The 27550-nt window shown below is 43.3% G+C and overlaps 1 protein-coding gene across 2 annotated transcripts; it reads left to right on the top strand.

Annotated features, from left to right (window-relative positions):
- The first annotated feature begins 217 nt into the window (after positions 1 to 217).
- IVD (isovaleryl-CoA dehydrogenase) lies at positions 218 to 26660 on the top strand. Of its 2 annotated transcripts, XM_077818894.1 has the most exons (12): positions 218 to 357; positions 5353 to 5442; positions 6731 to 6782; positions 9968 to 10137; positions 12729 to 12822; positions 14105 to 14241; positions 15357 to 15453; positions 18834 to 18927; positions 21182 to 21263; positions 22134 to 22238; positions 23389 to 23461; positions 23710 to 26660. In XM_077818894.1, the coding sequence occupies exons 1-12, from the start codon at positions 223 to 225 to the stop codon at positions 23841 to 23843; spliced, it is 1263 nt and encodes a 420-aa protein (XP_077675020.1). In that variant the 5' UTR covers positions 218 to 222; the 3' UTR covers positions 23844 to 26660. The 2 variants fall into 2 exon arrangements, with proteins under 2 accessions (XP_077675020.1, XP_077675019.1); XM_077818893.1 differs by having other exon boundaries at positions 23389 to 23849.
- Positions 26661 to 27550: the final 890 nt, after the last annotated feature.

Genomic DNA, 27550 nt, shown 5'->3' with positions numbered 1-27550 from the left:
CCCTTCTCATCCCAGAGCAAGCTGCGCTTCAATTGCAAGGGGGCGGGGCGTGGGGCGGCGATGGGGCGGGACACGCCCCCTAAGTGCTGTCCAGTCAGGTCGCTGCGAGGCTGGGTTCCCGGGGCCCGCCCGCTGCAGCTAGGCTGAGCCTTGCCGGCTGATTGGCCAACCGGTGGGGGCGCGGGGGCAACGAGGCCGGCCTTAGCGTAGGCCTGAGCAGAGATGGCGGCGGTGCTGGGGAAGGCGGCAGCGGTAGGCAGAGCCCAGCACCCGCTGCGGCTGGGGCTGCTGCGGCGGGGCTGCGCTAGGGTCGCAGTGGATGACACGGTCAATGGGCTGAGCGAGGAGCAGCGGCAGGTACAGCGGCGCAGTCCCTGAGAGGCTTGGGCGCGTCCGGCCAGCGGGCTGCCTGCTGCTCCGGGGCCTGGCTCGCGGACTCCCGCCCTTTCCCTTGCAGCGGGGCTCGCAGGGCGGTGTCCCGCCTGCTGCGCTCCGGCACCGGCCCGCCTGGGCCCCGCTGTGCCAGCCACCGTCGCGCCATGCGCGGCTTGGAGACGCCGGCCCCCGGCTGCCTGTGTGTCGCGTGTCCAGCTGCCCGGGGGCTTGTCCGCACCGCTTGTGTCCCCCAATCTGCAGAGCGTCGGTGTCCGGCCGGGCTTTGGTAACGGGGGACTGAGCCGCTGGACCTGATCTGTGCCCTCCCCTGCACGCCTAGAAAGTTGCTCCGCGGCGACAGGGGTCCTGGCAGAGGGAGAGAGATCTAAGGGAGACCGCTCTGGCGGAGCAAAGCGCCCTCCACAAGGAATCCGGGTTACTTCGGGCGAGAGCTCCAGACCTTTACCCTTGAAACCGAACTAAACTGCTGGTCTTAGGCCTTTCTTGGCTCTTAGTGCTGGGGAGGAGGGAGTGGTCAAACCTTGCACTTCGATTGGTTGCTGGTGTCAGTGATGAGTGTCGTCTTCCCCCACCCCCCGAATTAAATTACAAAACAACAGATTGGTGGATTTGATTTAAATCATGATTTAAATCACTAGTCAGGAAGACTCCATTTAATCATAGAAATCTACATAAAAATGCATTCTTGTTGGTTGTTATAACCTTAATGCATATTCTGCACAACTCAGAGATAGATGTAGGTTTCATTTTTAGAAGGTACACTCTATACATTTTTTTTAAAGTGATTTATTTTGAAAACTTTTCAGATTAGTTTTACAGCTATATCAGAAAATGAATGATTGGTTATTTCATTTACCAAAGGTAATTGAAGCAGATAGTTCACTTCCCCATGACTTCATAACTATCTCTAATTCAAAAGGTAAATCATTAATATTTGGAGGATTTTCTTGCCATGCTGTATTAGGAGGAGAACATCACCAGACTGATATTTAAATTGTTTTATTTAACTAAAGCAACAGTGTTATGTATTCTGGATTTTTTCTTCAACAGAAAACATATAATATTTTAACAAAACAAGCATATGAATTTTTGAAGTTAAACATTCAAGCTTTTTAAAATCAGGTTTGTTTTTAATTAAAATGGTTGTTAACTAAAATAGTTAAGTGAAATATTTAAAAAACAAACAAAAAAAACCCCCAAATTAAATCTACTATGTCAGCCAGGTCAACATGAGAAATGTAAAAATATTGGCTTCTGCAGCTAACTCAGTCATCTTCACCTTCATTTTTCTGTTTGTTCATAATCTGGAAAAGAAAAACAAGCTTTCCTGCTTTTTCAGGTCCCAAATGATTTTTCATTTTGGAATGAATTAGTGCAAAGGAAGAAAATGTTTTTTCTACACTGGCAGAAGAAGCTACTATTAAAAGTGAGATTATCACTTCAACAGTCTCTGAATCAAAGTACTTAAGTGACTTCCACCAGTTCACTGGTGTGACTTCCTTTAAAACATCATCAGCAAATATATTTCTTGAATAGTTCACCCTTAGCTCTGAAGTTTATTATAGTTGGCATTATGGAGGGATGATTGCTGGATGTCCATGTCATAGCCAACTCTTCTTCTTCTGCAGTTAAGGTTTGACCCTGGTACAGAGTAGTGAGAATATTGCAAGAAAACGAGCTGGAGATCGTGCTTGTCCCATTTGTTTTTTTTTTAATGGTTGTAATTTAACTTTGTCGTATATTTCTCTTTTTAAGATCTCACTCAGTTCCTTCCAAATTTCAACAGTGTTAGCAATAAAACAGCTATTTCCCTTCATTTTGTTCAAGGCTACAGAAATAGGCTTTAGGGTACTCAGCATGTGTTCAACATTTCTCTTAAACCCATTGTTGGGAACTTTGGCTGTGACAGTGTTATCTGTGAACAAAATCGTGAAAAAATAAACTGTCATCAGATTAGGCCAGTTTTTGATATAGTGCTCAAAACAGTCCATTACTGAGTTCCATCGCACGTCTTGTGGGAGAGTTAGCTTGGTTCCTCCCACTTTTTTCAGAGCAGCTGCTGCAAAGTGGTTGTTACGAAAGTATTTTGCAATATCAACAACATTCACCTTTGTTTCTGGAACACTGAAATCTTTGGCTAGGAGGTGCATCAAATGAGCACTGCAACCGTATGTTATTAGCTTGGGACTCTCTTCTAAATTTCTTCTAATCTTGGATACATTTGTAGCATTGTCTGTGACCAAGCTGCCTACTAGACATTTTGAATTTTTTTCAGTTTGTTATAGCTTTTATTGCTGCTACTTGTAAGTATTCTGCTGTGTGTGCATTTCCTGATGTATCAATTGTTTCTGTAAGGAAGACATTCCCTTCTTCTGTTGTCACACAAGCACGTATAACAGAATCATTGTGGACATTGCTGCACCCATCAAGACTCTAGGTTAAAAATTTCACCCTCTAGACCTTTTGCACACTGTTCATTTTCTCTTTCATACATTTTGTCCAGCAATTTGCCTGTGACATCTGCTCTGTTGGGTGGACTGTATCCTGGTCTTAATGACTGAACCATGTTAATGAAGTGTGGGGTTCTCAATCATACAGAAAGGAGAGTTTGTTGCATAAACAAACTGGGGAATTTTTTCATCAATTACCTCCTTTTTTTTTTTTTTTTTTTTGTAATCTCCTGGTTCTTATCACAAACTTATCTATGGTTGTTTCTGGATGATGGAGATTTTTTTTTTCTTTTTGCTGCAGGTGATATACTGTAGCTGTGTGACATGCATGGTGGAACTGAAACACTAGCACTGGCAGATAACTCTGAAACTATAAAAAAAGATAGTGATCTTGAAGGTGGATAGTCTTCAGAATCCTGTATGTTGAGGATGGATTCTCCTAAACAAAATACATCAATACAGTTATTTAATTATTATTACCATATTGCTCATTTAGTGTTACTCATTGCATTCACTGACACTCAGTACTTGTTTAAAGGTGAAATTGTAAAAAGATCTGCCTATTCCAGCTATTTATTTTTTTATCACAACTGCATCTAAAATGATAGTACCATAAAGTAACAACTATATTTTTTGCTCAAACGTGATAATTCAAGAATAGCCCAGAAGGAAGACAGACAGTCCTTAAGAAAGAAGTATGAAATAAAAAGGTTTACCAACCTGAAGATCCTGCATGTTCAGACATGTTCCTTTCATTATCTTCAATGCAGCTTTCTCCTGAGAGGGAACACTTCTCGTGATGTTGTTTCATTCGGGCAACCAGGCCTTGCATTTCTTTGTTGCACTGTTTGCATTTTGCATGCATGCCTGTGTTACCCACTGGTAGAGGAACTTCATTAAAATATTCCCAAACTGGGTCTCTTTTACAGTCTGCTGCCATTACAGGTTTTCCCTTCTAGTGAGAGAATGGTATGGTAGATCTTAAATCAATGAAGGCGACACTCGGAAAGACCTCAAGACTTCTGGAATATGCTGCTCAAACAGTTCCACTTTTGTTTCTACTGCCTGTCCCTCCCTTCTCACATTTATCTCCAGACTTCTCCTTGTCCAGATCTATTCTGCCCCCAACAATCTTTTATTCACTGAACTTTTTGAAACTTTGCACTTTTAGAAAGAGGTAAGGGATTGACTCTGTGTACACAAATTTGCACAGGGACAGTAGGGTTGAGGTCTGTTATTTCTCAGCTCTATATATTTATTTATTTAAAATTTGTTTTGCTGTTAACAAACATGTTATCTCTGGAGACACAAATCCACAGTCTGAGAACTGCAAAACTAAGCATCTCTGATGGTATCTTCTAGACTGAGCACTGAGTCCATTGGGTAGATAGAAAGATTAGCCTAAATCTATACAGAAGCCCCTGGAACCCCATAAGATTGGGTCCCTAATCCATGAACTATTGGAACTCATTTACAAAACTTTTCTTAAACATTACATGAATATATTGTCTCATACTATAGAATTAGAATTAATCCCTATTCCGTGATGCGATATCTTTGCGCTATAATGTATCTTTATCTTTAGATAGGTTTTTTCCTCAAAAAGCATTTTATCAAAAAATCCGATTTTAAATTTAAAAAATCCATTTTTAAAATTTTTTTTTAAATCCCTGATTTTTATCCACCCTGAGTAAAAGTGATTACCCTTGCCAGTTTCCATCTGTCCCAAAGTCATTAGTGATCACAAATCATTATCATTCTAGTTGCCTCAGCATTGAGTTTGCTGTTCTCAGCCTGTCACTAAGTAGACGAGGAGCACACTAGCCTAGGGCTTGGGCGACTCAGGGTCAATTCCTTGCTCTGCTACAAACTTCCTGTGTGGCCCTGGGCAAGTCTCTTACCTCCCTGTGCCTCAGTTCCCATCTGTAAAAAATGGGGATTATTGTAATACTTCCTTACTTCACAGGGATACTGTGAGGATAAATACAGTAAAGGTTGTGAATCACTCTCCTGTGGTGTCATTACTGCCTTTATAAGAATGGAAATATGTTGTCTGTATGCATGCTTATTACAGGCTTCTCTGCATTATAAAAATGTATCTAGGAGACTGCCTGGTGCGCACTACTTTCCCAGAGTCTCTGTGCATCAACTGTCAAACTTTCTTGACAAAAGGTGGGGAAGGAACTGGTTTGTTGGAAAGAGTCCAGCTACACCCCCCCCCCCCAGATAGTGTCCCCATTTCCATTTTAGTATAAGACTGTCACCTGCAGGTTAAAGATTCAAATCCAACATTATTATTAACTTATCTTAAAAGGCCTTTGGGGTTCTCTTTCAGTCCCATCGCCTGAAACTCAGAGCTGCTTGATTTCACTCTGCTCTCTTGGAACTTGTGGGGCGTAGGAAACATCCTGTTAAGGCATGCTGGAGACATGGCAGGGAAGATAATGAACAATATACTGTTGTGGTTTAATGTGTATATTTTTCTCCCTCCTTACCTCATTTACAGCTTAGACAGACAATGGTCAAGTTCTGTCAGGAGCATTTGGCTCCAAAGGCCCAAGAAATCGACCAGGAGAATGAGTTTAAGGGCATGCAGGTAAGTCCTTGCTGTGTGCTCTGGGAGTGAGATGACAGTCAAGGCCCCTCTCTGCCATGTGCTGTGTCTAGAAGAGAAAGTGCAATCCATGTCATATGAGCATATTTATATTTTACATTTATTCTCAAACCTTAAAAAAGAGTTACGGTAGGAAATATATAGGGCTTGAAAAGTTATTAAGCTCCAACCAGCCTGAGGAATAAACCTCACCAGAGGCCATTAAAAAAAAATTGGCAGAGAGCCTAGTGATGAGGCCTCTTCCTTGCTTGCTGGGATTGTCATCAGGATGCTGCCTCTGGGCCTGCCCAGCAACTCCCTCTTTTGTACTGGCCTTGTCTAGTTGGTGTCTCATAACTTTGGAGCACTGCACTCTTCTGCCTCCTGGCTAAAAGGGGCATGGAACTGCTCTCTGATGCATAATGCTTTCTTTGCAGTCTCTCTGATGTTAGAGTTCTCTATGAAATTTGTTATATGAAATACTCTGTGCAGACACTGTCCAAACAGATGTTTGACTTCCAGTGTGAAACTTCACATACCAATAGAATTTGTAAATTCTGCGAACAAGAGCTTTTTGATTTATGGAGCATTCAGGTCCCGTCATTGGAGACCATAAGCTCCACAAGACTTAAGAAGCTTGTAATATCTGCTGAGACCTCACAAATCTCTGATATTTACATTTTCATAATGAAGAATGCCAAAGCTTTGCACGTAGCCTTTATAAATATAGTCCAGTGCATCAGATATCATCCAGGGCTGTTGCGTAAAACTGAACTGCAGTGTCTAGTGCAGGCCATTTTGCGGGATCCAACTTCCATAACATGGCAACTTCTCAAAAATGAGAACTGCACAGTTTTTCCAATGTCCTGTATCTGAAAAATGCCTTAGCCAATAAACCTGAAACTTTTCACACAAAAAAGATCAGGGGACGGGGGAGGAAGATGGGAAATCATCTTTGGCAAGAGACAACATTTAAAAATCTAGGCAGAAAAGCAGTTTTCAGAGGAAGTGCGGGTTGAATTATGTCAAAATTGGGTTTAGACTGGGAAATGAGTTACAGCCTTAGGCCCTGATCCTGCAATGACTTAAGCATGTATATAAATCAGTTAGTTTCATTGAAGTAAAATGGGACTACTTGCATGTGTAATGTTATGCACAGGCAGGAGTTAATCTTCAGAATCTTTATGCAGCGAATGCAAATTAATATGTTCATGGAGATTGTTGTGAGGAGTCCTGCTCTTGCTTCATGGTTGGGCAAGGCTGTATTAACCGCTTTATTTTGCGTTCATAGGAGTTCTGGAAGAGGCTCGGGGAGCTGGGAGTTCTGGGAATTACAACTCCTGGTGAGTAAGTTCTCATCTTTTACATCTACTGAATGATTCCCTCCATGAAATGCTACTTAGGCTCAACTGTCTCAGCCCTTAACAAACTAGTCCACATTGATTCATACCTCACAATTTTGTAAGCAGACTCTGTCCCCTCAATTCAGGATACAATTTATTATACACACCTTTTGTGGTAGGATCAGGTTTTTCTAATTATAATAAAGAACATCATGGAAGATGCACCACTTTCACTCAAAACTCCTATGTCAGTGTGATTAAAAACCTCTTTTTGAGGAGATGCAGAGAAATCCATCTTTGTGCAGAAATTTTTCAAGGTGCCTCTCTTTGTTGAAACTTTGAAGAACTTCTCTTTATCCCTTTTTGAGTTATCAGAGCACTTCAAAATGGCTTTTACAGTTTAAGGACATTGTTCAGGTATTACCACTTCGCAGTTTGACAACTCCCAAATGTCTTGTTATCCTTCACCATAAGCAATGCAGTCGTGAGGTTTGAAGAAAGAAGGTTATAAATAGAAATTTCTGAAAATAAGTATCTGGCTACATTACAAAATGTTAGCATGTTCAAGCAGCATGGTGAAGAGTTGAGTTAGCTGACGCAGCACTGACCATAACTGACCAATTATTGTAAACGAGGACAGATTGTGTTCAGCATTGTGCCACTGTGTCTACACTGCAATCAGAGAGGTGACTGTAGCATATGTAGACCTATTTAGTTAACTAGATCAAAGCTAGCTCAGATAACAATAGTGAAGCTGCAGCAGCACAGGCTGGACTGCCCTGCCCAGGACTCTGGTTGTGCACTGGTGACTAACCTGTGCAGAGCCCTTCTGTATAGCTCTACATTGAAATAATGCACCTGCATTTATTTCAGTGGTCAGACCTGAGTTTGCTTGAGTGAGTCTCTCTTGCTCTCGCTTCCCTTGCTCTTCCCAACTTCTTATAGTTCCTTTCAGCTTTCTTTCATACTTGCCTTTTTGTCTTCTTTAATGCTGTGCCCCAGGCTGCAACAGTTTCCCACTTTGCCCAAGCTCCATCTCTGCCTCTCCTCCAAATCCCTCCTCAAAGCATGACTTCTTCCATGAATTGTTCCTATTCTGATCTCCTCAAGGATTTTCCCACAAACACCTTTCTGTGCCTGAGCTTTTGCCCTGTGGTTTTTGGTGGTGTCCCAGTGGAAGTTTTCTGGGAGATGGGGCTTTGTCTGTAAATTTATTTTATGAAGGGCACAAACTTTGGGGGTATAATGTTGATAATATGAGATCCTGTGGAAATGTGTGGTCATTTGAACCACATGTTTAGGTACCAGTGGATCATGGTTCTTCAATAGTGCATTAAATGACAGCTCTTTTCAATGTCTAGACCTAAAAATAAATTCAGTTATGTTAATGCAACATTATATCAGAGTTAGGAAATGCAAATATATGGTTCTGCAGTAACCATAATGCAGCCATGTGGCATATAAAAATTCTAAAGGGACACCATCATCTTGAATCACACTTTTGTCTAAAAGACTTACCTACTGTTGTTACAAATAACACCTTTCTATAACAACTCTGAAGGATATTGGGGGGAAATATTTTTCATATTTTCGTTTCATTTGTTTTCTCTCTGCATTTGATAATGCTTAGAGTGAAATCCTGGCTGCACTGAAGGCAGTATTTTTAAATGTCTGTCTGATTTCACCTGGTAGCTTTTGGAATGCAGAAATGTCTATAACTGTAATGTTCATCATGGTGGTTTCCGCTCCGTGGCGTTGTGAGTGTCCCACCCAGCATTCTTACTGTTCCCACAAATCCGCTTCATGTTTTCCTCATCTGTTAGGATGCTGGGAGTAAGAACATAGGCTCTGACATGGGGTGAGGAGGATGAGAATCCAGAGCACAAATTGATCAGCTGCCATCAAAATGAGTGCTGGTGTAGAAGGGGTGCACTTGGAATCAGAGGCCACCCCTTTAGTTTTAGGAGTTACAGGCAGTAGCACGCACTTCCAGGCTATGCACTCACTCTATTCTTCATTCACTTTTCTCAGCATGGCAAGCAGCCTCTATTCTCTTCGTGGCTGCTGCTCCCATAGGGCAGCATTCAGTGTTGTTGACCATTCAGACCTGGATTCCCTCCCTAGCTAGGCAAGTATCTCTGCCTCCCTCCTGTTGTAGATTTGTTGCTACCTATAAAACCACTCTCTGCCTGCAAGCCAATATATATACACTCCTGGGTGTATATATATTCCTCAGTCTTTGCTCTTTTTTTCCTCCATCTTCTCTTTCTGTTTCTGTTGTTTCTTTTCCAGCTTTAATCTTCTACTGCTTCAGTTTGAGACTCGACTCATCTGTTTGTATCTTTAGCCACCCTTTAGTTAAATAAAAATATTTTTAATCATCAATTTTTCTCCACCCTGCTTCTGAAGAGTTTGACTGTATGACCCCCCACCCTAAAGCAATTCCACTGGCTCCCCATTCATTTCAGGATCCTGTTGAAAACTGCCATTCTTGTTTTGAAAACCATCCATGGAATTTGCCCCAGTTGATTTCACCCGCTTTGTTTCTCTTTATTCTACGAAGCCCTCATCTGTTCTACTATGCCCTCATCTGTCATTGGCTTCTGCTTCTCTAGTTGGCCATATATGAAAGTCTTCTCTTTTGCAGCTCCTGCTATTAGTCAGGAGCATCCTTTTTGTTCCCCTCTGCCCTACTGATTCTCCATCTTATATCAATTATCCCCGGGAAAGTCTTTTCTCCTTTTTTTGTACCTTTTTGTTTTTTTCTCTATTTAATTTTTGTGATAATATTAAATTTAATGCAAACTTTTGGGTTACAGTTAGTATGAGAGATGCAGAATTGTGCAGTTGTCTGTGTGATGCTTGGATGTTGGATCAATGTTCTATTCATGTATAAGTGTATATGTGGTAACTATGCTTTATATGCACAAAGTGTTACTAATTGTTCTGAATAAGTAATGTACTGTGCCTTTAAGATAGGAGAGTTGGGATTCAGGAAGGATGGGGAACCCAGAAGTAACCAGCTCAGTGAGAGTCAGTCTAAAGCAGAAGTCCAAATGTAAGTTTCTGAGACATCCAGTGAAGTTTAAGTCCAGCATTGGACTCAGTTTGCAGGAGATTGTAGAAGTTTTATTTACCGTGGGGTTATTAATCTAAGATGATGTTGAATTTTTTTCTCCTGCTAGTGGAATATGGTGGATCTGGAATGGGGTATCTGGATCATGTGTTAGTGATGGAGGAAATCTCTCGAGTTTCGGCAGCTGTTGGACTCAGTTATGGTGCCCACTCAAACCTTTGTATTAACCAGTTAGTACGGAATGGCAATGAAGCACAGAAAGAGAAATACCTGCCCAAGGTATGTAATTGGTGGAGGCAGAGGACCTGAGAGAATATCTGTTTACATGGTGCCTGTGGTATCTGGTGTGAAGTAAGAAATGTGAAGTAATAGATCTAGTTATAGCATAAAACTACATGTGTTATGACATTTAAAGTAGCAACAAAGTTCACAACATTTCACAGATGTTCCGTGGCTGAACTGAGCTCTAGCACTTTGTCTCCCCTTGTGTGCCTAACAACCACATACACTGAATGGGACGGTACTGAACTTCTAGCATTAGTATCTCTTCCCAGTGGGTGTTTGGTTCGGTCTGTTTCAGTCTTACACCCAGGGCAGAAACTGCCACAGCAAACTGCTCCTGCTGCAGGGATGCCTATATTCTTTAAACAAATAAGGAAGCCAGTGGGGACAGGATCAGGCCCTGTAGTAAGAAAAAAATTTAAAGGTTAAAATGAAAAACCTTTTTCAAAATGTAAGCCAGCAAACACATCTGTTTTTTCTAACCAACGTGTGGTGCTTACACACATTGTGCAGGAGTAACTGCTGACCCTTTTGAAACGAGTGGTCGCAGTGTGGGATATGCACTTCTCCGGTGCCGAAAGCATTTTGCCCTGCATGGCTCATGAGGCACCAGAGCCATGTATTACAACTGCATGTCTGGACGTGTTTGTCTTTCACAGAGCTTAATCTTCCAATACATCAGGTGAGCTTACTGCAGCAAGCTTTGAAAAGGATTGTACCTTTCAAATTTGCCCTTCTCCAGCTTGTGAATGATCCTGTTTTGTCCTAACTAATCCATCGTGATGAAGGTTCCTGCAGAATTTAAAACTGGTACAGGTGTCTTGTTTGAGCCTTTTTCAGGGTCACTTCTGGAGGCAGCATGGTCCAGTGGGTAGGACAGTATATTAAGGGTATGTCTACACTTGGAGCTGGAGGTGTAAATTCCAGTTGGAGGAGACATACCCACACTAGCTCCGATCAAGCTAGCACACTCGAAAATAGTGTAGCCATGGTGATGTGAACAGCAGGAGTATGTGCCTAGCATGTCAGATGGGTGTGTATTTGGACTAGCTAGCCCCTCCTGATGCTTGCACAACCACAGCTACGCTCTGTTTGTAATATGCTAGCTCGATCAGAGCAAACTCGGGTATGTCTTCTCAAGCTGAGTATTACACCTCTAGCTCAAAGTGTAGACATACCATGAGAGGCAGGAACCTTGCTCTTTATATGTGCATTTACCACTGACTTGCTGGGTGACCTTGGGCAAGTCACTTAATCTCTCTGTACCTCAGTTCCTGTGTGTGGCTGTGGAGTAAATTTTTTTTTGGGGGGGGGGGGAGGGGGGGTTCCCCGAAAAAGACTTTGCAGAGAATATTATTCTACCTTCATAAAGCTCTTTGATGTTTCTGGATGAAAAGTGCTGCATGCTTCCTTATTCCGTTGTCTGGTTGCTTGGTTGGTCTGTTAATCAATTGATTGTAAGTCTTCTCTGGCACTCAAGTGATCTCTGTATTTTAAACCCCAGCCTCTGTTAAACAGATTTCAATATCTAAACATATTGGATGTATTTCTCCATAAGCTGAATCATAGTTATGTAAAATTGTCAACATGAGGGACTTAAATTCAGCAGCAAGCAAAGTGTTCAATTACTTAACAAAAGAAGTCTCGTTCAGTCTGTTAGTACATAAATTCTATGTATCCCTGTCATTTCTCAGGTGTATTTTAAGATTGTTGTCATTCTGTCATTCACTGATTTGCAATATGTCAAACCACCTTATTTTTCATTATTCCTGAATTTTAACTGAATCTTTAATGATGTGCCGGAAACCACTTTGGTCATTTTATATAATTTATAAAACCAAACTAGTTTCCAGCACATCATTAAGAATACGGTTGAAATATACAGATTTAAATGTCATATATATTTTTGTATATTAAATCTCTCGCCACAAAACAAGGGAACAAACAAAAAATACCCAGAGGGAAAAAGCATACAAAAAATACCCAGAGAAGGTAAAGGGCAAGAAGGAGAAAAGGACAGGAGAACATTGACAGAGAAGAGACAGCAGCAGCTGTGTCAGAACATGGCATGAGGGGACACAGAAGGAGGGTGTCCATCTGCCATTCCATCACAAGTGTGTGGGGAATCATGGTATTAGTCTAGTGCTGAACACTGCAATCTCTCTATCCCCCTCATTGACCTTTTTGTTTTCTACAAGTCTAGTTTTATACAAGCTGAGCCTTCTTTTGCATATGCATAAAATATGTGCCTCTGCCAACCAGCCATTTTAAAAGGCAGTCAGGGAACATGGAGTTTGGAAAAGGCATATGGCTGTCAGCATGGTTCTGTTGGCACCTTCTTGGACATAGATGGATAAAACTCTGCTTTTAAAATAGTAACTGACATGTGCATTGACTCATCTTGTGGTTTGATTCTGTGCTGTGCCCTCAGCTCAAGTGAGCTGCTTGTTGGAATTCTTCCAGGGACAAAGTTTCCTACTTATAGTTTATATGGAACACAGTGAACTTCGAGATTCAGTGCAACCCCTTCCCTTCCTGCCCAAAAATGCAATAAAAACATTTCTTCCTCCTCTTGTTTTTTTCCCTAGCTAATCAACGGGGAGCACATTGGAGCCCTGGCAATGAGCGAACCCAGCGCTGGTTCTGATGTTGTCTCTATGAAGCTCAAGGCAGATAGAAAAGGTAAAATATTTCACGTGCCAGCTGGGGAAATTGCCCATGTGCTTCTCCTGGCCAGCCTAAGCATCTTTCCTTTAAAATCTAGATTTAACCTTCTCAGCGTGTTCACCTGTGCTCAGTCCATGGCACAACAAGTTGGGTATCCAAATTGCTGGTTTTGCCACTCCCTAGTAGGCAAGCAGAAGGGTATGACAGAAAAGTTGTAGGGTGGGATGGGCCAGGTCCATTATTGATGATGGAAGAGATTGAGTGATTCCAAACCCAGAAAATCTATATATGGAATATTGGTTGGGAGGAGAGTTAAAAAATGAACCATCATATCACACACCTGTGACACCTCTAGTCTGTTGTTTCACAGAGAATTGGTTATGGTGGGAAGAATAGTTTGTGTGAGAGGGCTGTATAAAGGCCTTATTAAGAGGCCTTGGGTGGGCTCTACAATGGCTTATCCTTTGGACTCCAGAATTTAAGGAAACTAAGTACCCAGAGCAGGGGTGGGCAAACTACAGCCCGGGGACTGCGTCTGGTCCTCCAGACATTTTAATCTGGCCCTTGAGTTCCAGCCGGGGAGCAGGGTCCAGGGCTTGCCCCGCTTCGTGTGGCTCCCGAAAGCAGCGGCGTGTCCCCTCTCCGGCTCCTATGCATAGGGGCAGCCAGGGGCTTCCACACACTGCCCCTGACTCAAGCGCCACCCCTGCAGCTCCCATTGGCTGGGAACCATGGCCAGTGGGAGCTGCAGGGGTGGTGCCTGTGGACGGAGCAGCGCGCAGAGGCGCCTGGCTGCGCCTCCATGTAGGAGCTGGAGGGGAGAGGTGCCACTGCTTCTGGGAGCTGCTTGACGTAAGCACCCCCCAGAGCCTGCACCCCTGACTCCCTCCCATACCCCAACCCCCTGCCCCAGCCCTGATTCCACTCCCACCCTCCGAACCCCTCAGTCCCATCCGGAGCACCCTCCTGCACTCTCAACCCCTCACCCAGCCTCACCCCAGAGCCCGCACACCCAGCCAGAGCCCTCATCCCCCTGCCCCCAACCCTCAATTTTGTGAGCGTTCATGGCCGCCATACAATTTCCATACCCAGATGTGGCTCTCGGGCCAAAAAGTTTGCCTACCCCTGAGCCAGAGTCTGGGGAGGTATTTTACCCAAGGCTGCTTTGTGGACTTCTGAGAGTGCCTTAGGGAGCCTGGCTTATAGTTTATTGGGTCATGAGGCAGAAGAGAGGTATTGTTTCTGAATTCCTCACTGAGACTGTTGTGAACTAAGAGTCCATCTCTTATGTTTCCAGGGGATTACTTTGTTTTGAATGGGAACAAGTTTTGGATCACTAACGGGCCAGATGCTGATGTTGTAATAGTTTATGCTAAAACAGATCTCAGTGCTGTTCCAGCCTCCCAGGGTATAACAGCATTCATCGTGGAGAAGGTAGGCCTTACGTCACTGGAGAGTAAGTCACCCTGCCTTATTTTATCCTATTTTGAGGCTACAATCCTTTCCCAAAATGACTATTTTAGAAGGCCAAGTAGTTCTATCTTGACAATTAGCAGCCCCTGGCTCAGAGGAGCATTGTGTTATGGTAGTGATAACCGGACAAGTAATGCTTTCACCCCACTCATCCACGTGCGCAGAGGGTCTAGAATGCCCTCCCTAAGTCTGTGCACTATGCTGCCTCACTTCCTCTGCCGACCTGCACTGCTGCCTTAATGCCTGTTTTTGTTCCCTCAAATTTTTCAGTAGATCACCATTAAAACAATCCTCATTATTAATCCTCTGCTACCTCCCCCCACTGCCTTCAGAACGCTGGAACCTACAAAACATGTACATAAAGCATGTCTAGTGATCTTCTGCTGTAATCTCAGTGCCCCCTATTCTCTGTTTGTCATACCTTGCAGACCTTGGTCCAAAGGCCCAATCCTGTTCTATTGACTTCAGTGGGTGAAGAATCAGGCTGCTAGGTTGTGAGCCACTTGGGGTCAGGAACCTGTCTCTCTCCTTTTAATTTGGCTGTAGAGAGCCTATCGCACTGTAGAAAAAATAACAAGGCATCTTCATGAAGGCAGAAAGCTATGACAAAGGGCTAAACATAATGGTCATTTGATAAGAATGGTTCAGACCAGTTAACCTCTTGATAGACTTTCCAGTGTCAGTGGCTGGAACCACACAACCACTGGGCCCACACAGCTATCCTTACCATGTATTGATTTAAATATTTAACATCTGGTTCTGTGTTCTGACTAAATCATTGTTACTCATTCCAGATTCATGTGCGTTAGAAAACAAATTCCACTCCCACAGTTCATGTCGTCTCAGGCACTGCTTGCTGGTACACCTGTTTGCTTCCCCCACACTAATGCTCACACTTGTGTTTGCTCCAACAGCAGACATTTGACACTGGCGGTCCTCCAGCACACCTCACTTGTTGCAATTCCCCCTGCTCATTTATTAGGTTGGGGAGGTTTAACTTTAATTCCTCTGTCGTGGTCTGTCTCAACTTCCAGAAGAGAAAAACTTGTAACGTGCTTCTCTTTTTTGATTTGCAGGGTATGCCTGGTTTCAGCACTGCTCAGAAGCTTGATAAGCTGGGAATGAGGGGGTCCAATACCTGTGAATTGATCTTTGAGGACTGTAAGATTCCTGGTGAGTGACTTCTGAGAGCTGAGCAGAGCCCCTTACCGTATCCACATAGTGGCTTCCACTCTCCTCATTCATATAGACTGAAACATCACGTTCAAATTCTGATTTGAAGGTTTTCCAGACACTTTTCTCCTCAGTGACTATCTTGCAGGTGAGATATTGAGGCTAGGAGAGGTTGCTATCTTGTGCATTAAAGTGATTCAGTCTGCCTGTGATAGGTCACTTCTGTTCCACCCTCTGGGTTGAGCTACATTGGACATGACATTTAGCCACTGGCTTTGCAAAGCTTGGATGACGCTTTAGGAGAAACTGCTGATTACGCTGTTTATCTTGGAGCCTCCAGTATGGATACTATGAATGGGGTTTTAGAGAAACTCTGAATGAGTCCCTGAGCGCCTCTTTTTCCTGAACCCCTGGTGGTAGATTGTGGCCACTGGCCAACATGCTTTATTTGGTTTAATTCCTGTGACCATTTTTTCACAGAAGGATATTAAAAACCTGTGTACAGTACATGGAAGATACCAAATCTTGCCCTCACAGATGAGATTTTAGGAGTCAAGAAAATGGATATCACTTCAGAGGAGTTTCAGGGGCTGATTCAGACCCCTAACTGCCCACATTTCTAATTTTCCCAGATCCCCAACCTGGGGTCAGAAAGGTCAATGAACCTAGACTGGGCCTTTCAGCCATTCCATGTATGCTCTGATCCATACAGAACAGTGTTCTCATGACAACAGGATTCCTGTTTTCTGATCACTTACTGAAACAGATCAGGATAGTGCTGAAACTGTACACTCTTTGCATGAGCCACAGCTGCTGCTTCTGATCTCCAGTCTTGGAGGCTGAGCCAATTCAATACCTTCCTATATGTCTTCAGGACATCTTTCTCTTAGGGTACGTCTACATAGGGATAAAAGCCCTCTGGCTTGGCTACGGCTGGCCTTGGTCAGCTGACTCAGGCTCATGGGGCTTAGTCTGTAGGGCTAAAAATTGCTGTGTAGATGTTTGGGCTCAGGCTCCAGTCCCATTTCTGAGACCCTCCACCCTTGCAGGGTCCCAGAGCTTTGGCTCCAGCCTGAGCCTGAATGTCTACACTGCAGTTTTTCAGCCTTGGAGCCTGAGCCCAAGTCAGCTGACCTGGGCGAGCCATGGGCTTTTTATTCCTGTGTAGACAAACCCTTATAGATCAAGGGGTCTTCTAGCACTACAGTCCCATCCACTCTAAGGTACATGGTTTCACTGTCAGCAGTGCTTCACTGAGTGGATTTTACGGGTTTTTTTTGCCATAATAGATACCATCTGTGGATCCACATTCTTGGGACATGTGGTATGACTGAGAGGCCAATTCAGAGCACTTTTAGGTTTTTGCTCTGAGATACAAATATTAGCCCTGCACCCCTTGTGCAGTGAGTGCATATATATTTCAACTTGTTGCATAATCCTTGGTTCCTTTTCTTCATTTGCAAAGGGGGCATTTGTGTCTGTTCAGTCTCTCCTTTGGCTGTGACACTCCATTATTTGTGAGTAGTTTTGTCTTGTTAGCTTCTTGTGACTGGTGAGGATATTTCTCTTTTTACAAAATGTTTAAGATGTTTGTTGTTAGTATTTTTCCTTTCTCTTCTCCTGCATTTTTTCAGCTCATTCTCAAAGTCCCATGCCATGATGACTGACCTTCTGGTGGAGGAGGATTGGTTGCAGTTTCCCATAGAGCCCATCAACACAATTCCTGAATGAGCTAGATGTCTGGCAGGCCTTCAGTTTCTATCCGTGATGAGCAGAAGTCACATGGGGTATGTCTACCTGGCAATTAAACACCTACGGTTGACCTGTGTCATCTGGCTCAGGCTGCAGGCTGTAAAAATGCGATACAGATGCTCAGGCTGGGGCCCAAACTCTGGGACCCCGTGAGTGGGGAGGAGCCCAGGCTGCGGCCTGAGGCCGAATGTCTACCCTGCAATTTTACAGCCCCAAGGCCTGAGCTCTGCAAGCCCGAGACAGATGACATGGGCCAGCCACTGGTGGTTAATTGCTGTGTAGACATACCTTAAAGTCCAGAGTCTTAGCTTCAAGTGATCCCAACCTATCCGCCTATGTCCAAAAATTCCATTCATATCTGGTTTTCAGCTTGCATCTCGCACAGTTATATTCTCTTGGGATTGAAGCCTGAGGGGCACATTAGTGCTTACTTATTTCGGACTACAGCAGCATCAATGAACAATCTCTTTCCATCCTACCAGGCACGGTTTGCAAGGCATTCAATTCTCCCATTCTTATCACAGTACAGCATCACTAAGGGGTTAAGCTTTCTTTTCCTGCTTCTCCCTCTTCACTGGCACACTTTCGTACATGCTCTTCACATCCTCCTAAGCTAACATATGGGGGTTTTAATCCTTTTTTTCTTTAACCTGCTATCTAGTGTGTCAGCTCTGTTTCATCTTCATAGAGCTAATGCTAGCTCTTTTAAAAAAAAAAAAAAAATGAATGATTGCAGTGCTTGTGCAAATTGCTAGATCGACAGCTATGCACTGAGCACATGGATAATGGCGGTGCAAATTTTCCAACACCATCTTGCAAGTGTCCCCCAACCCTGACCTGCAGGTTCAGAGGAGAGTTCTGGCTCACTGTACATTTAATCCTTGGCCTCTGTGTTAGAGATGCTCATTGTGATATGAAGACATACGTATATCAGACAGCAGGAATCACACTGCTTTCATAGAGGTCACCTAATAGCCAGCTGACAATAACACATTTCGGTCACTATCAGCTTCAGCTAGATTTGAACTAGCAACTAAGGCCTTGTCTTCATTGCTAAAAAAGGTGTCTGTTTTACCTTGGGGTAACTAATGTGCATGAGGTAAAAACACAGTGAAGACCAGGTACTTCAGTTCTACTGCAAGATAAACTTGCCAAGCCTCACCAGTGAGGTGCGAGAGGCTCAGAGTCTAGGCTCCAGGCTGAGCCCGAATGTCTACACCACTATTGCTAGCCCTGCAGTCCCTGCTCCACAAGCCCAGGTCGTGCTGTTGTGGGGTTTTTTATTGTTGTGTAGGCATACCCTCACTTCCCCATTGTTGTAATGATTTCAATCTTTAGCCTTGTGGCTCTATAGACAATACTTACTCAGTTCCCCATTTTCTAAAAGGTAATACTGGCTGTAAAGGCACCTTAGATCCCTCTACTGCTTTGTTTATAGCTTTGGTTGGAAAAAAAATATTGTTGTGGGGGCAAGGAAAGTATGTTGCCTTAATGATTGTGCCCCAAGGCAAAAAGAGAATATTGCTAGAGGTTTGAATCCTCTCCCCATAAAATGTAGATCCATAGGCAACAACTTGCCTTCTGAGAGGTCTACTTACAAGTAAGTAACTTTTCTTTGCTGATTACAGCTGAGAATATCTTGGGGCAGCTGAGTAAAGGAGTCTACGTTCTGATGAGTGGCTTGGATCTGGAGAGACTCGTACTGTCTGGTGGACCACTGGGGTAAATGGTCGTTTAATTTTCTACTAATCATGTATCGCTTCTGCTTATATCACTTCACCTGGTTTAACCAGTGGTCCCAATTTGTGGCCTTGATTTCTTTACAGCATAACCACTTAAGTCCACCTCACAAGAGAGGTGCTTCTGCTTGAGAAAGGGGTAAATTCTTCTTCTTCATGCCATCCTTAGGTTCCATACTGATCCCTCATCTTAAATCTTTGTGTCCCCATCTAGTGGGCTCAATGGTAACCTTTATTTAGAAAGACTACCCTCTTCCAATAGGAAGATGGAGTTCCTCCTCTCTTACTCAGTTCTGGGCTTCTTTATGCCGCTCAATTAATGAATGAGATGCACAGCAGTGCAGAGTAATCCTAGCTAAGGTTGTAAAGGAGCTGTTGGATCCTCTAGTTCAGGGGTTCTCAAACTTCATTGCACGGCGACCCCCTTCTGATAACTTCGAATTCTCCTCATGCTCACATTCTCTTTGCGGCGTGTTCTAAATTTAACAGTTTCTATTACTGTGTTCTCTCCCACAATAACACCTGCTTTTTAAATCCCCCAATTTTATAATATGCTCATAATAAACAAGGTAATCACGAACATCAGAAACTAAAAGCATTTTAGAAAAGGCAAATTTAAATAAAGAGACCTCTCTCTGTGCAAGGGACCAGAATATGGACTTTTTCTAAATTTTAAACAAGTGACGCAGTGTGGGGGACTTGTCTCCTAGTCTTCAGTTGTCCTATGCAGGCTCCCTAGTGGCAGTTCGGCATTGACATGCAGGAGAAAACTGCCGAAAAAGAATGCCTCCTTCAGGTTGGAGGCTTGACCCAAGACTTGTCTTTCCCTACACTCTGTTCGGAGAAGGAGCAGTTCAACTCCTTGCATCAAGCAAGACACTAGGAAATGTCCCTGACAGGCAGTGTTGTCTAGTGCGTAAAGTATATGAGAGGAAGCCGGGACTCTCCTGAGTTTTCTTCCTGGCTCTGCTTCTGTTTTAGGTGTAACCTTGGGAAAGATGCTTAAGTTCTCAATGCCCCTTTTTACCTATCTGTAAACTAGAATTCTCACTGAAACCTCTGTGGAGATATTGATTCTGCGAGGCCCTGGAAGGAGCTAGAGAAGAGTAGAGCACTTATTAATCCAGCCATAAACTTAATGTAATGATGTCTTGAACGCCCCTAATAATGGTGCCATAAGTATCTCACTAAACCAAGCCTTATCTTTAACAGGTGTTTCTCTCTGTCATTAAAGCATCCTGTTTTCTGAACACTGAATTGTTCTCTAAGGAACAGCCCAGCACACACTGATGTGAAATGTTATTTAAAACCAAGCCCTAGTTTTCTCTGTAACACATTAGCCTTAAAGTGTGTGGCAAGGACTCCTGAACTGGCACTTTCTCCCCAACTCTTTCACATCCCACCAATACAGTACAAATACATTGACTTTCATAGCAAAATAAATAATGAATCTTATGCTGCCCCAAGATTTTAAGTTTTCAACATGCTGCAGACTACTGAGTTGAAAATCCAGAACTGCAGTATAGAAGTTGAGGAGTGGGGGAATATGGGAACTTCAGGCACCCAGGAAGTAGTGGAAGTTGGTTTAGGTTTTTGGCAATCCAGGAGACAATTGAGGCTTTTGGACAAGGGAGGAAATGCAGCTTCCCTTTTGGCTAAGGTAAGAGGTGACTAGAAATTTGGAGGAGAGGGGAGTTGAATGCTTCATTTTGTCCCCCAGCAAACATTTACAGTCTCATTGTACACTGCACACTTCCCCAGTATCAGCTACTACAGCCAGTCTCATTGACGCTGATTAAAGTACAGTAGCTTGACTTTGCTCAAATGATCAGCAGTTAAGCAGTTAACAATGTGGCCATTTAACTGTCCCCATTAGGCTTCACAGTCAGTGGGCCATTGGGATGGATGAGGAAGTGCATGCCTCTCAGAGCTGTTGTTTCAGGCTATCTACAGACTCAGCCAGACACTGTTGCATTGATTACACTCCAAGATTTGGAAGGTTTTCTTTGTGACTATAAGGGTTGAAACTTTTTTTAACAAGAGCTTAGATTCTGGAATACAATTATATAGTAAATTCATGAAGGGTAATTTCATGACTACATAATTGCATTGTATACCAGGCACTGCCTTAGGCTGAGAAACAGAGTTTGGATTATTGTTTGTTTGTTAATTACTCTGTTTTCCTCCTTTTTCGGTTTCCTTCCACTCCCTCAACCCTGTGTCTGTGTTTCTCTCAGAATCATGCAGGCTGTTCTTGACCATGCTTTTCCATACTTACACATGAGAGAAGCATTTGGACAGAAAATTGGCCACTTCCAGGTGAGAATGAGGGGAAAGAACTGTTACTGATACCCATAGATCCTGTTGCTTTCATCTTCGGTCAGATCCTGAACTCTTATCTCAGTGTACCTGACAGAAAGGATTGTGAGCCTGTCTTTATTATAGGGTGGGGTTGTCCCATTATGATGATCACACTACATATTTCTGTACCAGTATGCAAAATTGTAACCTAGAATTACCCAAAGTCTGGTGAGACTATTTAACTCTGAAGTAGTTTTTATTTGGTGGTTTGTTAAGAAATTGGAGAACATGGTCTCATGCTGACGGATTTTTGTAGCTTAGGGTGATGAAATCTATCCTGGATTTTTCCTGAAGTTGCACTTCTTAGTCAGGACTGGATTTACTCCTTATGCACCCCTAGGCACAGCATCTTCAGTGCCCCTCTCCCCCGCCTACAGCTGACTTTTGTGTTGCACATTGTTGTAGAGAGGGAAGGCATGCCTAGAATGCTGATGCCCCTAAGCACGTGCCTACTGTGCCTAATTGGAAGTCTGGCCCTGTTCTTAGTGACACTGCTGCTCATACTGAATGTGAAAGGCACGGGCTTAGTCAGCATGGTAACCCCAGGCTGGCGTTGGGGTGAGCTAGGATTTGAAGTCCCAGGTCTCTTCTGTTCTAACTTTTATGAACTTATGATCCAACAGTAACCCAGGCTCAGTCATGTGACTTGTGAATCCAGCTTCACTGGTTTGTCCAGTCTTCAGTAGGTAGCATAAGAAGACCAGCTAAAACAATGTCATTTCCATGGCTTTGCACCCAGAGTGTTGTCATTTCTGCCCTCTTCCCTTTTATTTCATGTTAAGTGTTAAGATTTTGTTGAATTTAAGAATATTGTTTTGTCTTGTGTAGCTCATGCAGGGTAAAATGGCAGATATGTACACACGGCTGATGGCATGCCGGCAGTATGTGTACAATGTGGCAAAAGCTTGCGACCAAGGACACTTCAATGCAAAGGTGAGCTCAGTTCCTGATGGGCTGGTGAGGCCACAGCATGTATCTTTTACCCTTGCTCACGTGAGAGGGCGGAGGTTCTAGATCGTAGGTGTCCGTGAATCAGTTACAGAAAATCTTATACCTTGTACCCCTCAAGTAAAAGAGAACTTATTTGTGCATGTCAGCAGATTTACCAGTATTCAGAGCTGCACCATAGTAAGTCCAAACAAAATGTTCAGGCTCCTGAAAGTAGCTATCACAGTCACTATAGGGTGTTATCACTTCCACCACTGATACCATAAACATGCTTGGTTCAAAGAAGGCAACTAAAAGAGACTAACTGTTGGAGAACAGTTTTACATCCTAAGTCAGATAGCATATAACCTCCATGGGCATAATTTGTAAATTCATGAAGGAGGGTGTAGTTTCCCTGCTGTTTTCTTTTTTTGTCCTCACATGGTCCTTATGGAACTGATACAGTGAGATCTGATGGAGAGCTTGTCTCTGCGTTACAGAGAAACTGTTCCTTTTTTCTGCTGTGACCCTTGTTTGGCTCAGTATCTCAGAGTCGTAACTAGATGTTTTTAGCACCAGGGCTGAGCAAGCATATTTGTGCCCCCTACCAGAGGTGATGGGGGGAGAGTGGCATGCAGGGTCACGTTCCCCACCCTGATTTTTTGGTGACACCACCCGCCCCCTGCAACCCAGACAGGCTGGGTGGCCCACTGAGGTGAGTCGGGGGTGGAAGTGACACTCCCTCCCCAAACTCCAGCCCCGCCGAGCCCCAGCCCTGCTGCATGGGACTGGCCCCACTGAGCCACCTGGCATTGCTGCTCGCCCCCTGAACATTCCTCTGCATCCCCCTCAGTTTGAAATCCTCTGTGGGGCAGGCATGGGCCCCATCCCACTATCACCAGTTACATGCCACCTTTGCCCCCTACTGTTTTTTTTCCGTAGTTTCTCTACCCCCATGGCTTTGTTCTCTGGGCAGCTGCCCCGCTCATCCTGCTCTGGTTACAGCCCTGCAAAATCTTGTGTGCTTGAGAGGGACCAGCTTAGGCATGTTTGCAGGTATACAAACTTGATGAAAAGTAGGCACGATTGGAACAGTGCAGATGAAACTTTGCTGATTCTGTTGCTGTAAATATAAATTATCTTGTCCCTCCATTAGGATTGTGCAGGAGTGATCCTGTATTCAGCAGAATGTGCTACACAAGTAGCTCTGGATGGAATTCAGTGTCTAGGTAAGAATGTTGCTTCCTCCATCATGAGAAAGGGTGACCTGTGGTGGATTGAAACATGCAGGAATACAGGCTCTCGGTTGTCCCTCTCCTCGTTGTTGAGTTCAGTAGGCAAGAAATGCCTTTTGCAGTATGTCTTAACTATTTACCTCTGTTCTTCAACTGGGAAGCTTTCTGTAAATGTGTCTGTACAGAATCAGCCCATACCCTGTTCTTTCTTGGTTTTCATCTCTTCTCTTTGTGATTTGTAGGTGGTAATGGTTACATCAATGATTATCCTATGGGTCGCTTCCTGCGTGATGCCAAGCTATATGAGATAGGGGCAGGAACCAGTGAGGTGCGGAGACTTGTCATTGGCCGGGCATTTAATGCTACTTTTAATTAACACCCACCATTCAACGAGAAACGTTCTCAACACCAAGAAGCCTTTGATCATAGTGGTGGTGCACAAAACTTTTTTTGCATATCACAGTCACTGCTGGTTGATTATTATCCGTTTGGTGAACAAATGTTACTAGGTTTAACTGGGCTCTGCTGACCGAATGAATTGGGCAGGAGAACAGAAGTAAACGTGTGTTCATGTGATCAGCCTGAATTGTTCCTTCATCATACTCAGCAGCCATTTTGATCCTAAAATCTAAGGAGGTGAGGATGAAGTTTTTGCCAGGGGTATATGACAGTCAAAGCAGGATGTTTCTTGCATGGTGAACTGTTGACTAGGAAAAAATCAGTTACTGAGCATTATAGGTTTCAGAGTAGCAGCCGTGTTAGTCTGTATTCGCAAAAAGAAAAGGAGGACTTGTGGCATCTTAGAGACTAACCAATTTATTTGAGCATAAGCTTTGGTGAGCTACAGCTCACGATCAATCTAGAGGGAATGGACATTGGATCAATCCAGAAAGAATGGACAACGGAAATGGAATTTTATCATCTTTAAAAATTTAGAGTGCCGTGAATAAGTAGCATTTTTAACATGCTACTGCTGGAAGATGGTAATTTTCCAGTGTGACACTCCACCAGTATGTTAACCTCCTGGTGCCATCCAGTTAACAATTTCAGCTTTGCGAATCCAAATGCCAGCTGACTTTGGGGTAGATACTGTCTACTGTTAACATCAAAGGATTTCAGCTACACATGCAGTACTGTAAAAAATGTTGCCTAAAACCCTGTTAAGAAGTCGTGTATTTTTCTCTGCCCATTCCCTTTCCTATCCTGGCTGCTTAGCAAGATATTTGAATGTAATCTGAAGTCTTCACTCTTCTGATTGGCTGCCTCCTGCTGTCTGATTCATTTGTTGATGTCACTATCTGTCATTCTGGAAGCTTTTAAAATGTCAAACCCTATATTGTGGCATCCGTCAATGAATCAGGCAAGAGGAGTTTTACTTATTTGAAAGGGTTCTCTGTTGGCAAGTGTTCTGCACTTGTACTCCTAAATTTAATTGGCCATAAGGAAAAAGAAAGAAAGCCTAGCGAGAAAATTTGGGGCAGTTTTAAGGGGGAGTTAGGGAAACATTATATGGAGTAGTTTAAATCTTGTGTGGTCTATTTTTAATAAGGGGAATACAGCAGTGTGTAATAAAACTTCAAAGAGTGAATTACAGGAAAAAATTAAATCTCTTGATATAATAGACCAGTGAATTAAACAGCTGCCATCTTGACAGTCTCACGTAGGTTAAAAACAATACAGCTTGTAGTTTTATTTCTTTTTCTCTGTATATTTGGTGTTTGTCTAGATGGTGACTCTAAGCCAGCACACAATACAGTATTTTGAAACATCCATTTAATAATCTAAACCAACAGTATAAAAAGAAACTATAAGAAATGCCCAGACCCAACTAAAATCCACCTTACTCGATTTCCTTTGGGGAAAAAAAAACGTGATAGCTACATAGGTCATGTGGTATGCACAGTAGGTCTTCTGGCCCAAGGGGAGAGGCAGCTCCCAGAGCTATGGGTCTGCCCCTGGAATGCCCAACCCTCAGACTGGGGACTGTCATCTCAAGCATCCCAACTGAGTTTTACTACTCTGGAAAAGCACACAGAGAGTTGATCTCTGAGATACCCTGGGCCCAAAGCACAAAGGGCTTTATTAATTGAGGCTGACACCTTGGCTTGCACCTGAATATCATCTGGAAGCCAGGGCAGACTTTGAAGCACAGGTGAAATAGGCTTCACTTGTGAAACACCAAGTACATTTATGTACTGAATATATGAGAATGGAAATGTTAAATGTTCTCATTTATTTAGATGAGTGAACTACTTAAGCTTTACCTCAGAATAATTATGAATGTCCTCCCCTCTCCTACATTCAAACTGCATTGCCACCAGTGCCTCAAGAAAGATCTAAGGTGGGATTTTTCAACACTGCCTAAAAGATTTGGATGTCCAGTTCCCATTACAGTTTGTGGGAATTGGGTATCCAACTCCTGTAGCCAGCTTTGAAAATCTCAGCCCCAGTCCCATGATGTATCAGTGAAATGGCAGCTCCTTTAGAGAGAAAGCCAGTAGCAGCACGGGTGGCAAGGAAGGGGCTGAGACCATGCATGATACTTTTTAAAGTAATTGAAAATTCATTTTTTACAGATATGTTCTTTAGCTCTTTGATATGAGAATGAATTTCCTTGAGTTTTCCTTGAAAACTTGTTTAAAAGACAAAAACAAAACCTCACATTGGCACTGAATCATAGCTTTGTAATCTGTCTTGGTCCAAAGGAACCCCACTGAAATGAATGTCAAAACAACCTCAGGATCTTTCAAGCAACTAGAATTGTTAAGAATCCATGTTCTGAGTCAGAATGGAACCTGTATACCATGACTTTTAAACCTGCCTCTAGCCCTGGCATTGCTTGTTTTAATACAAATAATAAATAACATCCCACTTTCTGGGCTGATCAGCACCTCAAGGTCAAGGCAAAATGAATCTGTGTCTAATGCACTATCGGATAGGATGGCAGGAGAGAGCCATAAATCTTAGGAAAGGTTACGTTAATCAAACTGCATACACTTCCCATACATCACTGTGGTGAATATCGAGTGATCTGTCTTGCGAAAAGCATTGGTCAAGGGGCTCTTTCCACATACTGAGCAGTTCTCCCTGGGGTGAATGACAGGGAATCTCCTGGCTAAGTGGGGGAGGGTCTGTGATTAGGGTTTTGTTTTTTAACATGTACAATGCCAATAAAGATATCTACTCTTAAACACATGCCGACTGAGCTTCTTGGATTTTGCCCAGCAGGGGGCAGATACAGACTTTGTTTAGTTCTTAACTACAACCCAAGTAGAGAACTGGACTCCTCCCAAAATGCACATCCTGTGTGATTCGAGCTTGTGGTGTGCATGGGAACGGATGTTGCCTTTTATTCTCCTCCCTCCCTCTTCTCCACCAACCACTTTTTTTCCTCTAATTGTTTTTTAAAAAGCTTGTGGTAGATCTGGCAGGTGCGGAAGTCTCTGGCCGCCTCCGGAGAGCACAGCTAATAGGAAAAATTCTAGAAGAGCACTGTGCCCCTGCATATGTTGTTTCTGGTATCTGTTGCATTTAATTTGTAATAGAAATCATTCTAGCCCAATCAGGGACATTCAGCTGATCACAGAGTTGGATTAGTCAAATATCCTGTCATAGAAAAAGTAGATCTGCAATAAAGATTAAGAATTGGTGAGATAACAGTGAAACAGCACCTGCAATCTAGATGGTTTTCAAGACACTTCAGTAATTATTAGTGTCTGTGTCTATCTAAGGCATCCATCCATGTAGTACCTGGGTATGGTTTTACACGTTTAGAAGTATAGTGATTTCCTCAAGGAAGAGAAACCAAGTTCTCACCCCTCTCCCCTCATTGAAGCTGCTTGCTTGTGAGGAACGCAACGCAGGTGACTTTTTTTACCCGTAGGTAAAAGAACTATGAAAGAGAAGAGTCCTGGCATCACGTTCTAAAGGTAGCAGGGCTCGGCTCAGTTTGATCTGGTGAATTTTGTAGCTGAGGACTTTCTGCTGGGACTGCACTGTTTCCACCCTTGGCAAATTTAGACCTGGGATATGCTATCCTCAGTGTTTCAATCAAATGCTGCAGTTGTGATGTAGTGAGAGTCC

This window comes from Eretmochelys imbricata, chromosome 6 (assembly GCF_965152235.1).
Source record: "Eretmochelys imbricata isolate rEreImb1 chromosome 6, rEreImb1.hap1, whole genome shotgun sequence".
In the NCBI taxonomy this organism is placed as follows: domain Eukaryota; kingdom Metazoa; phylum Chordata; order Testudines; family Cheloniidae; genus Eretmochelys; species Eretmochelys imbricata.
This window is presented reverse-complemented; position numbering and strand designations above follow the sequence as displayed.